The sequence below is a fragment of the Colletotrichum abscissum genome, assembly GCF_030869225.1.
Source record: "Colletotrichum abscissum strain IMI 504890 chromosome Unknown Scaffold_10.1, whole genome shotgun sequence".
NCBI classification, from domain to species: domain Eukaryota; kingdom Fungi; phylum Ascomycota; class Sordariomycetes; order Glomerellales; family Glomerellaceae; genus Colletotrichum; species Colletotrichum abscissum.
Genome location: NW_026849988.1, coordinates 57366 through 70319, shown reverse-complemented (window position 1 = coordinate 70319; position 12954 = coordinate 57366). Strand labels below are relative to the sequence as shown.

The 12954-nt window shown below is 48.0% G+C and overlaps 7 protein-coding genes across 7 annotated transcripts; 5 read left to right on the top strand and 2 right to left on the bottom strand.

The window, feature by feature from the left end:
- Nucleotides 1–900: 900 nt before the first annotated feature.
- On the top strand, nucleotides 901–1341 carry CABS01_04984 (uncharacterized protein; the record flags this gene model as incomplete). The annotated part of the gene is made up of 2 exons (XM_060538354.1): nucleotides 901–1140; nucleotides 1216–1341. 2 exons carry the CDS (start codon nucleotides 901–903, stop codon nucleotides 1339–1341), a joined length of 366 nt encoding a protein of 121 aa, XP_060405526.1.
- Nucleotides 1342–1972: 631 nt separating this feature from the next.
- CABS01_04983 (nucleoside-diphosphate-sugar epimerase family protein) lies at nucleotides 1973–2893 on the top strand (the record flags this gene model as incomplete). The annotated part of the gene is made up of 1 exon (XM_060538353.1): nucleotides 1973–2893. The coding sequence occupies one exon, from the start codon at nucleotides 1973–1975 to the stop codon at nucleotides 2891–2893; it is 921 nt and encodes a 306-aa protein (XP_060405525.1).
- A 1305-nt stretch (nucleotides 2894–4198) lies between these two features.
- CABS01_04982 (uncharacterized protein) lies at nucleotides 4199–4522 on the top strand (the record flags this gene model as incomplete). Its single annotated transcript, XM_060538352.1, has 1 exon — nucleotides 4199–4522. One exon carries the CDS (start codon nucleotides 4199–4201, stop codon nucleotides 4520–4522), a length of 324 nt encoding a protein of 107 aa, XP_060405524.1.
- Nucleotides 4523–5254: 732 nt separating this feature from the next.
- Nucleotides 5255–6473, bottom strand: CABS01_04981 (NAD dependent epimerase/dehydratase; the record flags this gene model as incomplete). Its single annotated transcript, XM_060538351.1, has 4 exons — nucleotides 5255–5553; nucleotides 5613–5738; nucleotides 5799–6167; nucleotides 6221–6473. The coding sequence occupies 4 exons, from the start codon at nucleotides 6471–6473 to the stop codon at nucleotides 5255–5257; spliced, it is 1047 nt and encodes a 348-aa protein (XP_060405523.1).
- A 623-nt stretch (nucleotides 6474–7096) lies between these two features.
- Nucleotides 7097–7425, bottom strand: CABS01_04980 (uncharacterized protein; the record flags this gene model as incomplete). Its single annotated transcript, XM_060538350.1, has 3 exons — nucleotides 7097–7244; nucleotides 7276–7332; nucleotides 7400–7425. The coding sequence occupies 3 exons, from the start codon at nucleotides 7423–7425 to the stop codon at nucleotides 7097–7099; spliced, it is 231 nt and encodes a 76-aa protein (XP_060405522.1).
- A 1211-nt stretch (nucleotides 7426–8636) lies between these two features.
- CABS01_04979 (binuclear zinc transcription factor) lies at nucleotides 8637–10784 on the top strand (the record flags this gene model as incomplete). Its single annotated transcript, XM_060538349.1, has 6 exons — nucleotides 8637–8687; nucleotides 8856–9124; nucleotides 9189–9405; nucleotides 9484–9786; nucleotides 9884–10600; nucleotides 10674–10784. The coding sequence occupies 6 exons, from the start codon at nucleotides 8637–8639 to the stop codon at nucleotides 10782–10784; spliced, it is 1668 nt and encodes a 555-aa protein (XP_060405521.1).
- Nucleotides 10785–11241: 457 nt separating this feature from the next.
- On the top strand, nucleotides 11242–12003 carry CABS01_04978 (uncharacterized protein; the record flags this gene model as incomplete). Its single annotated transcript, XM_060538348.1, has 1 exon — nucleotides 11242–12003. The coding sequence occupies one exon, from the start codon at nucleotides 11242–11244 to the stop codon at nucleotides 12001–12003; it is 762 nt and encodes a 253-aa protein (XP_060405520.1).
- Between the last annotated feature and the right edge of the window lie 951 nt (nucleotides 12004–12954).

Sequence of the window (12954 nt, the reverse complement as noted above, 5' to 3'; positions counted from 1 at the left end):
TGGCGCACCATGAAGAGCTGTGGGACTATAACAGAGGTTTACAACTTGAATCTGATCGTTGTGTTGTTCTTGATCAGATTATGTGTCTCTGGCCTGCTATCCCACCAGCGCAATTTTGCGAGATCAACGCAACATGACTCAAGTTGAAGATTATTATCGTGCAAATGAAGTCTTTTCATAACGAAGAAACCGTAATGAGCCGTCTCGTCAAATATTAGGGGCTGAGTCCTTCGAAAAAGGCTATTGATGGCGACACTAACATGCTCGAGTCGTGACCTTGAAGCGCTGTTTCGGAAAAAGCGACGTCGGCAACCGAACCGAGCTGACCAAGCAAATTCCATTTACACCAAACGCCTATTAAGAACTTTAAGACCATAGCTTACCTTAAAATACACCACCTGACAGCGGCCGCCTCCACATCTTCCGATGAACTGGGCAATGCTCGCCTTACAACTACCTAGGCTAAGGCCCCCACAACTCACCTTAGAGAGATGCGGCAGTTGACATAGTTTGACGCTCATATTACTTGCGCGCGGCTGTGTGGTCTTTCCCTGCCAATACCTGTCGCGCATTTGAAAGCAGGACTCCATTCCAAGGCCCAGGGCCGGCAGGCAGCCTCCGCAAGGGGTTGTCGCAGACTAATCGGCGAGTCTTTTGATCACTCAACCTCAATTATGAAAATTAAAAGGGTTTTGAAAGTCGGATTTCTTAAGTATAAGTTGCGGCTTCTCTACCCTCTGCCCAGAACCTTTCCATTATCCTCACCGCACTCTCTTACCTCACAAACCAGTCGCTTCTCTACAGTCTCTACATTTTACAGCAACATTGCCACTGCATCTCTGTACTTCTGATACCCAAAAATCGTGATCAATCAACTCGCATCTTTAACAACTCGTCAAAATGCACGCCCGCAACGTTCTCATTCTCGCCCTTGGCGCCGTCGCCTCCGCCCAGAAGTTCGTGGACTTCCCCACCAGCTTGACCTGCAAGACTGGCGCTGGCGGCAAAGAAACTGCCACCATTTCAAAGATCGAAGCCCAGGATGCCGTGAAGGGCCCCAACGGAACCAAACAGGACGACTCTGCCGCCAATGTTGCTTCTGGCAAGTGCGTCAGCCTCTCTGGCATACCCTTCTACGGAGTAAGTAACAGCATGGGATATCTTCCGCATATTTACCTCTGGAACTTTCATGTGCTAATCAGACTCTTCTCACAGGGCGGCGTTTCTGGCAAGGGAAGCATCTACTTCGCTTACGACAAGGCGAAGGATACATACTACTTCTGCTCGGCGCAAGGAGCTGTTGACGAGTCGGGATGGCCCTCTTCTTGCACGGAGAACTGAGCGTGCTAGTTCAAAAATAGAATAACAAGCGAGCATTTGTCATTTCACATCTATTGAGGCCAATTCTGCCTATATTCTGAGTGTGAAATGATAGTTATTTTGAAGTACCTTATGAGCACATTCTTTACTGATGCAAACTTTGCCTGGAATGCAAAGAACCATGTTGCTTAACGACTCGGAGTGAGCGGTGCAATTTGGGAGAACGAAAAATCTTCGTCAATAAAATGCGAGTGAAACTCATAGCCAGACCGGCCAACTTCAATGGCGCTAGGTGGGGTCAATTGACGTCGCCTCGAATCAGCGCCGGCCTCCGATGAGGTCCGAATTTTAAGAGGCCCGAGACGGCGACGATTCGGGAGCGGGCCGTTGGTAATCGAGCTTCTCACTTATCAATCAGGGATTGAATGACTAAGGAGCGAAGCTTAGACGATGGAAGTTTCTTCACATCGCACCGTTCCTGAGGACGAGTACAAAAAGAGGTGTTTCCTCCTTGACTGATTTGTCTTCTGAAGTTCTGTTGCCGATTAGCGACAGACAAGAACCCAACAAACGCCTCTGGCCTGCATCTCAACTTACACCGAAGTTCTACGACAACTTTTTATTCAAACCTACCAAGACAATTCAGAACAACATGTCACGCGCGATTCTCATCACTGGCGCCACAGGCAAACAAGGCGGTGCCGTTATCAGTGCTCTTCTAGCCAGACAGCCATCGGACTTTCTGCTTCTTGCAGTAACGAGAAATGCGCAGTCGACATCTGCCAAACGACTTGCAGCAAAGTCCTCGAACATCAAACTCGTTGAGGGAGACCTTGATGCAACCCCGGCGTTATTTGCTTCCGCAAAGGCCGTTGCCGGAACCGTTCCTCTATGGGGCGTGTATTCTGTTCAGGCAATGGGCGACCAGAAGTCAGATAGTGAGACAAAGCAAGGCAAAGCATTGGTGGATGAATCCATTAAGGCAGGGGTGCGGCACTTTGTCTACAGCAGCGTCGAGCGAGGCGGTGACGAACGGTCTTGGAGCAACCCTACGCCGGTACCACATTTCATCACGAAGCATCAAATTGAACACCACCTCCGCGACAGCGCCGTCAATAGCAAGACCGACATGGGCTGGACGATCCTGCGTCCTGTCATCTTCATGGACAACCTCATGCCAGGCTTTTTCGGCAAGGTGTTCTTCACCATGCTCCGCGACACCATGAAGGAGAAGCCTTTGCAGTGGATCGCGACCAAGGACATTGGCTTCTTCGCGGCTGAGGCATTCCATGACCCGGCTACCTGGAACAAGAAAGCGGTCGGTCTGGCTGGTGACGAGCTTACCTTCTCGCAAATGAACCAGACTTTCGAGAAGGCGACTGGCGCACCCGTCGGGACCACGTTTGGATTGCTCGGCAAAGCTTTGAAGCATGGAGTCTCTGAGATTGGTATCATGGTCAACTGGTTCAAGGATGAAGGCTACAAGGCGAATTTGTCACAGGTCAAGAAAGTCCATCCAGACATTCTGACTATGGGAGCTTGGTTGAAGGAGAGTGCCTTTGTAAAGAAGTGAAAAAATCCAGGCTAAGGATTCAGGAGGGGATTCTCTTGCATGACTACTATAGTAAGAGCACTTAGACTAGGTAATGATATGATTAATGTAGAAGCAAGATACTCTTCTTTGAACCCAGCGGCCAATCAGTAGTTGCACGTGATATGTCATATCGTTAAATGCTTTGCAGAGAGTTGCGAAGCCCGAATGCAACATAAAAGACCACTCATTGCATCAACGGCTGAAGTTGAACACCCACAGAACCACCTGGTCCAGTGACGTCACCTGCACACATCAGGCAACTCAATCGACTCCAGGACGATCTGCCGGTGAGATGGGCCGATTGCAGCTAATGAGAGCTTGCTAGCCCCTGCCTCAACCTTGCATACAAAAGTCCGACCCGCGCGGGAATACAACTCTGGGGTCTTCAATCATACCTCGCCATCTTTATGGTGTATTCCATGAGTTGGCCAGCGGAAAGAATTACTGATCTCAAAGCGCGGGCAGCAACTCCACGCACAATCCTAACAAGTTGCGACACCCAGCGAATTGCTACCGATCTTAAGATTTTTAAGAGAACTCTATGCTTCTCCAATGCTCGGTAACACTGTTTGGAAAAAATGAGGCTGTTCCCCCATAGTTGGTTCTCTGGTTCTTCGAAAGTGCATTGCAACATCGCGCCCGCACCGGACTAGCCGTAGAAGGCATCCTGCATTTTTCAGTACAACCTTATAACTTAACCTTCCAACTCCGGACTTACCGACAAACAACAAAACCGGTTTATAGAAGGAGTTATGCTGATCAACGGGTTGGTTGACAGTTCTTACAAATAAACTTCAGGGGGTTCTCGGGGCACGCTTCTGAATCGAGTCATGTGGTCTGACTTAAATATGGATAGTTGGGCGGTTCGTTGCGGGGATAATGTCGCATGTATACAACTCTACAGTAATTGTACAGTACTTCGGGAGACTTAAGCCGACTGCCCTCAATAAGACAACTCTATTTCTGAGGACCGATCGTCATCGGCCAGGGGCTCTCGAGCGATTGGCCTGCAATAGTGGCGCATAGTGGTTAACGAAAGCGAAAGCAGAATATCGGACATCGTAAGATCATGGGTGTCTACTGCTAGATGCTACCTTCTAGACTCGATGGGAATGCAACATGGTAAGTAAGATATAAGCCGCCTAGTTCCTCCCTGGCCTTCGATGCATCAGTTCCTGGTAGTTCATCCCATCTTGACTCTCCAGCCCACCAGCGCAGCATTGTCAGCTTAACTTCGTTCACACATTCTTTCTCGGTCAACAAATCTCAACAATCGCTACCAAAATGAAGTTCGCTGCTGTCTTCCTCCCTCTCATCCCCGCCGCTCTGGCCGGAGAGTGCATTCGCGACGGCGGCTGTCCCGGTTGTGGTCAGGTTGCCAGCGTCAGCTACGTCCAAGACGGAAGCACCTCCACCGCTACGGCTGCCTCCTACGGCTCCGTCACCTTCTCCGACACCACTATTACTGTCAAGAACACGTCCAAGAAATGGCTGTTGTTCTGCAACTACGGCTCGGCCTGCTTCCCCGTTGAGGCCGGCGATACTTGCACCTCCACCCGGCAGTCGTCCGACTCGACCGCTCTGGGACTTCAAGTGTGGTCCCAGTAAAAAGGTAGGTTCTGACCAGCTAAACGTTTCTAGCAGTGAAAGCCAACTGACACGGATGCTCAGGGATCTCCAAAACGTGCGTCTGGGATCGGCGTGGCAGCATGGCGCTGAAAGCTTGGACAAACGCGCGGGTGTGACAAACTGACAGGAGTCAGGCGGGGTTGATGGTTCCACGTCCCGCAGTCGTCCTAATTCTGTGCACGGCGCCTGAGATGGCGAGTACGAATACGTGGATTGTACACTTTGTGCCACCTCCACAGGCAAATAGCTGCCAATGCACTTGGTCTGCAAAATGACTGAGGGTGTTTAGAAACCAAGAGACATCGAACGGCATTTACATTTTTCACGATGAACCAAGTGATACCTTGTCTCGTGCTCTGTGCATTGTGATATTTATAGACCATGGCCATTCTCGCCGACAGGGTTGATGCTCGTTAAGCTACCCCTTTCCCCTGTCGCGCGATCGGCACCCCTGAGAGGATCTACTTAAGGAGTGACACTATGACCCGGCCTTGTGTTGAAGCTAGACAAGGACACCGAATATGTAGATCAAGTATGTACATGTAAAGGAATTGAAGAAGAAAATGTTGCCACACTTAGGTGACGTTGTCAAAGAAATTGGGTTCAGCAGAAATCGTGAGCCCTAGTTGTTGGCGTCTGCCCGTTATCGTCGCATCCTCAAGACTGCTTGCTCTCGATTCATGTCTCTCGTTCGTCGTTCTTGTATTCGTCTCATGATAGATCTTCAACGTTGAGAAGAACGCTCTGCTTCAAAGGAACAAAGCCTTCTCTTCCGAGTTGCCTCAGCAGCTCAACCGCCCGCGATTGGGGTTGCGAGACAACAGAAAGCTCGCGATAGTGATGGAAGTTATCCACGAAAGTCTTCTCCGGGAAGTGCGTGCGCAAAATGTCGAGGACGGTATCAAAGTTGAAGGGCTCAGCCCAAGCAAAAATTCTCTCGCTGCGAACGTTTGGGAGCACTGCAGCAGCTACGTGAAGTCGAGCGTTGTCTTCCACGTCGACGAAATACTCTGCAGTCTGTATTAGCTTCTCGTATAAGCAAAGAGTGAACATTTTCCTATGCGCTTACGTGGTGGAATGCTTGCTAGACGGTCCACGTGCGTTCCGTTCCATAGACTCTCGATGAAGGATGAGGTTGACGAATGGCCCTGATTGGCCGCATCCAGAGCTCTTCCAAAGTTGGTTCCGGGAAGCACTAACACCCAATCAGCCTCATTGCACAATCCAAGTATCGATAGAACTGCAGGTTGCTTACCGCTGCTGACTATCAAGTCATAACGTCGCCGAATATTTTCGTGATAAAACTTCCACACTGCCATCTCAGCTTCCACCTTACTAGCGGCATATATATGCCACGCTCGCTGAGGGTGGTACGGAGCCTCCCTCCATGCTATTTCCACCGACTCAGTGTTCCAACTGTCGGAGTTCACCTCGATTCCCTTCTTCTCGGGTTGAGGGAGAGCTGCAGCAACGGAAGAGCTGGTGAAAATGAACCGCTTCACACTCGCCGCTTTGTTGGCGGCCTTCAGAGCATTGAGAGCCACAGTGATGCTGCGAGGAATGACGCTCTCGGGATTTGGGCTAAAAGACACCGGGGAAGCAGCATGAATCACAGCAGAGACGCCTGTAAGGGTGTTAGCCTCCCTGAGGTATAAGTAAGAGCTTCGACACATTCACCTTCAACCGCAGCGTCAAAGGCGCCCTCCTTCTCCATGTCCGGCAATGAAACCAACATGAAGTCACCCTTTGGTCTCTGTCGCTTCAGCGCTTCTGGTAGCCAGGCGCATTTAGTAACGTCGCGAACCGTTCCGCGGACGTTAAATCCTAGCTGCAGCAGTTCATTGCAGACATGGGAGCCGATGAAACCGTTTGCACCCGTCACCAGGACCATTGAGCCCTTTGGAATGGCGAATTTTCGTTCCGGAGTCATATTGAAGAAACCTGGGCTGGCAATATTGACTGTCCTTTACAAGGATGACGAGTGCAGAACCACCGTGGCTGTTCGCAGAGCCAAGAAATGTGGCTATTTGTCGAGATGGCTGCGTTGCTGCGCGCGGTGACCGCCAGGCATCCCGTCGAGAACGAAAACGAAAGCAAGCGGATGATTTTATAAACTCTACTGACTTTCCAAGACTTTCTGAATGCATCTTAGGCTCAAAAAAATCTACCCCGCCTTTTTATTTAGATAGAGGTTTCGTGTCTGTCACTTGTGACATTTTTCTGGTGGTTTGAAACAGCCTTTTTGCCAGAGACCGTTGTCGTTGAACGCCAAGTGGGACTCCTGGAAAAGGCCCAAGATGACAGAATGGGACCCAGAGCCGATGCACCCCCACGACATATCGCGAGAGAAGAGATACTCGCGCCGATAAATTAATGCGACAGCAATCGGTTCTTTGCGGATGAGTCGGCATCAGAGGAATTTTTTCATTCCTCTAAAAGTCTCGTCCGAACATTGAGGATTCGTATGGCTGACAATGGGTTCCAAGGGGTTGTAGTTACGCAAGACTTGACATGGGACTCAAACAATACCAGAAACATGAATTTTCCGACTGTCTACCAGAAACGATACACGCTGCAAAGTGCGGTCTTTCTCAATTGCTGGATCCAAATTTGAGGCCTTTTCTTCTTACGTGTATTTTCTTTCGCACCAAAAGTTAGTTTGGCAACTTGATATGCCATGTTGCGGCGATCCCCGCCCCCACTTCGTGACAATTACGTGCAACTTCAGGTACTCTGAAATGGCCATATGTTGCAAGGATCTCAAACCCGCCAGTCTGCTTTTACTCAAGCTACGGATTTTCAAACAGGTTGCCATTGTGTGGCGCTAGTCGAAAGCGAGAATTTGTCATTTCTTACTCGACCTCCTCCAATTGGCCATTCATATCATCTTTTCCGAAGATGTCAATCGTGCGAGTGCACTGTTAAACTGCCTGGAAGAGGAAAAAGCCTTGAGCCATGGAACAAAAGGCTGCTTACTCGCAGCTTCCAAACTCATTCAAGACTGCCATGATGGTTTTAAGGGGGAAAAACAAGGAGCATTTTCTCAAGCTGATTATCCGTAAGAGGCCGTTGCAGGGAGATTAGGAAGTTCATCTCGAACAGAAGTGAGTGAAAAATCTCTACTGCTTACAATAGCGGGTCCTTGTTGGATGAAAGCGTTCATTAGATTATCTATGGTCTTGACTCTACCGGTCTGAAGATTTCTTGATGCTAACTGCCTTAATTCGTCTCCTCGATTTCTAGTCTCAGCCTGTACATAAGTTTGCCACGCTACCTATAATACTTCGCAAATTATAGACCCACGTGAAGGGAACCCCAGAACGATACTCTACGGGAAAACCATCAATCGCTCGCTCTCCATGACACTTACACCATCTTGACGACCCTGCCTGCCCTTCAATGGGGATATGATGGCTGACATTCTACAAAACAATGTTTTGCGTCGGTCAAAGGCCAATGTGAGCGCCTTTGCACTTGTGCATCATCTAGCAGACCTGGATGAAGCCAGAAATAACATCGTAGGCGCCAAAATATTCAGAACAAGGGTAAACGCTCGCACCATGATGGTGTGCGATCGTTCCACATGTTGGCCATGGTATAGATACAACGTCTGCAAACGCTGCACTGCTACGACCTCATGATAAGAACGGCATCCGCCGAGAGTGCTAATTATCAAGTCCGGGGCGCTGCCCGGGTACAGGGCAAAACTTCGGTCCCGGACGGGGCTCCTCCTCGCTCTCGTATTCCGTAAAGATTGGTCGAATACAGCGGGAAATATGGGGCCCTTAGCGGCTCGCACTTGATCGGAGACCGGCCGTACGCAAACGTCGAATGACATTCCACCTTCAAATAGGCAGTCCCCCTTACGTAGAGGAACCTAATCTTGTGCATTACTCGTGTGGTAGAGTAATTATGTAAGCAGTGTAACCTTTTGTTGGACTCTTGCAAATCTGCCACGATGAACATAATGGCGATGGTCTACCGGTTGAGAGCCGCCGCTCTTCTTTGGCGCTGTATCTTTCGACACCCTAAGGGAAAATATGCAATCGCAGAAGGGGAATGATGCTCCCGCCAACCAATTCTCATGCACGCAATGTCGAACACGAAAACTCAGGTGCGATCGCGCCCGCCCGCGCTGTGGACGGTGCGCGAGGCTTGGGGACAGCTGCGACTATCCACAGTCGAGAAGAGCGATTGTCGGCAGGAGGAAACGCGTGCATGAGCTAGAGGCTAAATTAGGTACGTCAGTTCTGTTTTTACCGCGTACAATCACACTGGATTTGTGGCAATGATGTTCCTTGGAACCAGTTAGTCTTACACTCTTATTCTTATAGAGCAACTTGAGCGACTGGCAAAGACCGGAGACAACCCTTCTGCCTCTGAAAATGGCGAAAGTCCGCCTCAGCAAATTGCCGGCGAGAGTGCCGATTGCTTGACGAGAGATTTGCCGTATGCGACGACATCTACCAGCGGTACTCCAGATCAAAATCAACCCCCACTAAACGACAAGACGTCTTTCACAGATTTACTCTCCCTCGGGCTTTTTGAGCAATCACCGTCTCAAGACGTCATTGAGTTTCTGTGAGAACTGTCACTAATTGGTTTGAGATGATTGAAGTCATCACGTTTCTAACTCTACCGGCAGAACGAGGACCTACTTTGAAAAATGGCAATACGCTGCGCCAATGCTGCACCCAACTCGGTATACCATGTCATTGTACTTGCCGCCTCATATGCAGCCTCCAATGTGCCTACAATACATCGTCATGGCCTCCGGCGCAGAAGTAACCAAGACTCACAGGCAGCTCGCCATGCCGTTCTACCATCGCGCAAAGGCATATGTAGAAGCCGATGAAATGAGAGTGAGTTGTGCGGCCCTTTTTTACCGAGGTATCGGCGAATTCTAGCTTGACCGTGTTGCTGACACAACCCAAAAAAAGGGTGATGGACAGTTCTTTGCTACTGTAGCACATGCTCAGTGCTGGACACTGATCGCCAACTTTGAAGCCCAGCAACTCTACTTTGCGCAGGCTTCAATGAGTCTTTGTCGAGCCGTTAGGATCGGTCAGATGCTCGGCCTTCACCGGGTTGACGGGGAAGGCGTCGATGCAACGTCTTTGCTTCCACCTCCACAGGACTGGTCTGAGGCAGAGGAGAGGCGGAGGACATGGTGGGTAATTTACTGCTCGGATCGGTTGGTTAGCGGTAGCACGGGCTGGCCGGTAATGATCAACCAGCAAGATGTAAGTAAACAGCATCTAACGCCGTACCGTACCTACCTCGTTGGAGAAGACATGATACCTAAGGTCTGACCGTTCGTGCTCACATAACTTTTTGCAGATTACTACACATCTCCCTGCGTCAGAAACGGCATTTGAAACAGGCGTCGAGGAGCAGACGAGCCCTCTGACGAGCATTCTCCTACAAGAAGGCCGCGACTTCTCCGCCTTTGCAGGACGGGTCCTGGCCGCGGCATGCTTCTTCCAAGCCTTTCAGCACTCGACACGGACATTACCAGACGATGGCCTCACCGACCCACGTACAAGTCGGAACTGGAAACGCCACCGTGAGATCGACAACGACCTAGTAGGTCTCCTTGCCGCCCTCCCGGACGACCTGACGCTCCCCCGCAATATCCAAAGCCGCAACGCCACCTTTGTCAACGCCATCATCCACACGTCGGTCATTTTGCTACATAGAGCAGCTCTCGCCAGGATAGAGTCGTCCGGACTGCCGGAGCACATGGCGAAGCAGAGCCAGGCGAGATTGATTTGCGCCGCCGAAGAGATTCTGAACATCATCCGAATGATGCCTGATATCACGCAGACGCTCAAGAATCCCATGATGACCTTCTCCATATACACAGCCTCTCTCGTGTTCCTCGAAAACTGGGATACGTCCGCTCAAGACTATCGACGGCAGGATAACCTTGATTTTATCCTTCGCATCATCATACTAGCCGCCAAGGCGTGGAATAATCCCGTCACGAAGTCTACAGCAGTTCAGCTCGCGGTGGATATGCGACAGCGAGGTCTCGAATCCGAGGTAGTTGACAAGGTAAGTATTCGCAAAGCCCTTTTCCCCCCACCCGGAAATCCCTCACAAGACTGTACTGATTCAGATTTTGTAGGCAACTGAAATGTCACCAGGCCTTGATATGGAACCTATCATGGCAAAGGGGTTGTCTTCATCCTCCAACTTTGTGTACCAGGTCAAGACCGCGGACGATGCAGCACACTAAAATGCCTGATTAGTAGCTGAACCGCAATGGCTCTGCTCTTGAAAACTAGCTTATGAAGGACCATCGTTATGTTGGTAGCCCTCAATATTGTAAAAAGTCGAATGCCTGCAAATTGCATCGCTTCAGGTATCTAAAGGCTACGCCGTCAATTCGCAATTCAAGAATTGGCAGGCAATACATCAAGCAGTAATACAAGACTTTAAACGCTGATTTGCGCGTTGAGGGGCGGCCAAATCACTTGTAAGTTGTTAATGCCAGATTCTGTTTCCACCGTTTCTCGCAGTATGTATCGTGCTTGGCGCTTCGCATAACGGTGTCCCAAGAAGGCTAGCGGACTACAAAACGGTCCGTTTACACCACTTCCCTTCCTGTTCATCTGTAAACCAACTCGCTTCAGATCATACACAAATATTCACACACACTCACACACTCACACAAACGTACGCGAAACTAAATCATGGAGGAATGGACAGAGCCCTCCGTCGCCACCCTGCTGGAGAGAATCCTCCCTGAGTACCCGGACTTCAAAATGCTCACACCAGCCACCAAGCGACTTTTCTGGACGCTCAATGGCCCTCTCGAGAGCGCAATTCAGGTCACGCCAAACCACTATTACGAGCCAGGGGACGTGATGGAGCCCTACTTTCGCCCTATATCTGCCGAAGAATCTGCGAGCGGTCTCGAGCCGAGCTGGCACCCTGTATCGCAAGAGTCTCTCATGGCGCCCCCCGTCACAACCGTCACCGTCCGAGTCGAGGCACTCGACTCATGGGAAGAGCTCTGGGTCGAGTTGAATCGCTACTGCGTTGCAGATACCTTGACGGATCCCAACCGGCCCCGGGCTAAAGACGTTCAGCTTGAGGTGACGACGGCGGGTACCTTTCTCACGATACACGAGTACATCTCTGTCGTGCACCCGTGGCTCATGGGCATGCGCGAGAGGATTCTAGACGCCTTGGGAAAGCTCGAACGCCAGGCGGGGAAGGTTTTGTGGACGTCCGAAACCAGTTTGGCCGTCCATTTGTTCGGTGGGCCGATTAGAATCGGGACTGAAGACGGGTGGGCTCAATGGCACAGAAAGCCCAGCCCACCGCGAGCGGTCGAAATGACCTTAGCTGAGGACCAGGAGGCCTCGCGACAAGTCATGGAGAGAATGAAGGCGAGATCTGCGGCTCGAATACGTGAGCTGGAAAGGCTCCGCCAAGAAGGGGGAAATTGAGATAGGCTGGTTCATCTGCTGTGTACATGTGTATTCCATTATTGTCACGTAACAGGGATAGTAATCGCACCTCACGAAGTACTTATTACGTACTAAATTACGTATCTATCTTAGATATCGTATATATAGACCTTTTTTTTTTATTTATTTCTATTTTAATAATTAAGCTACTTTTATTATACTCTATATACTTATTACTATATATTATAACTTATAATAATTATAAGCTTAGTTCTTAATTAAAACTTTATATTATAATAACGTACTTATTAATACGATTTTTATGATCTTTTTAAAATAATTAACTTATTTATATTTACTTTAGCCTAAGCTAAATTAACTAGTTATAATAATTAAATTAAATAATTTAATATATTTTATACTATAAATAAGAGTATCGAGGTTTAGAAATACGTCGACCTAAATATTCTAAACTCTAATATATTTTTTAATCCTTTTATAATACTTATTTTACTTTTTAAATTTAGACAATTAGTTATAATTTATAATTAAAAAAAACTATAAGCTTATTAAGCCCGTTATAAAGCGTTTAAAAATAATTAAAAAAATTAAAAAATCCTTTATTAATAATTTTTAAATATAACTCCTAGTATAAACCTTTTAATTTTTTTAAGTATAAGTAATTTATAAAACTAAGCTAGGTTTTTTTTTATAAAGCTAGCTATATTACTTATTTTATATAAATAAATCTATTTTTATATTATACTTATAAAAAGGATTTATATACTTAAAAATATTTAAAAATAATAAGAATTTAATATTAAATATAAATAACTTATAATTTATAAACATAATATTATTAATATATATATTAAAATCCTTACTTAGTAATTAATAAAATTAGTTAATATTATATTATATAAATACGTGTTTTAAAAAGCTATTAAAAACGGCGCTAAGTTTAGTATATAATAAATTATTAAATATTTA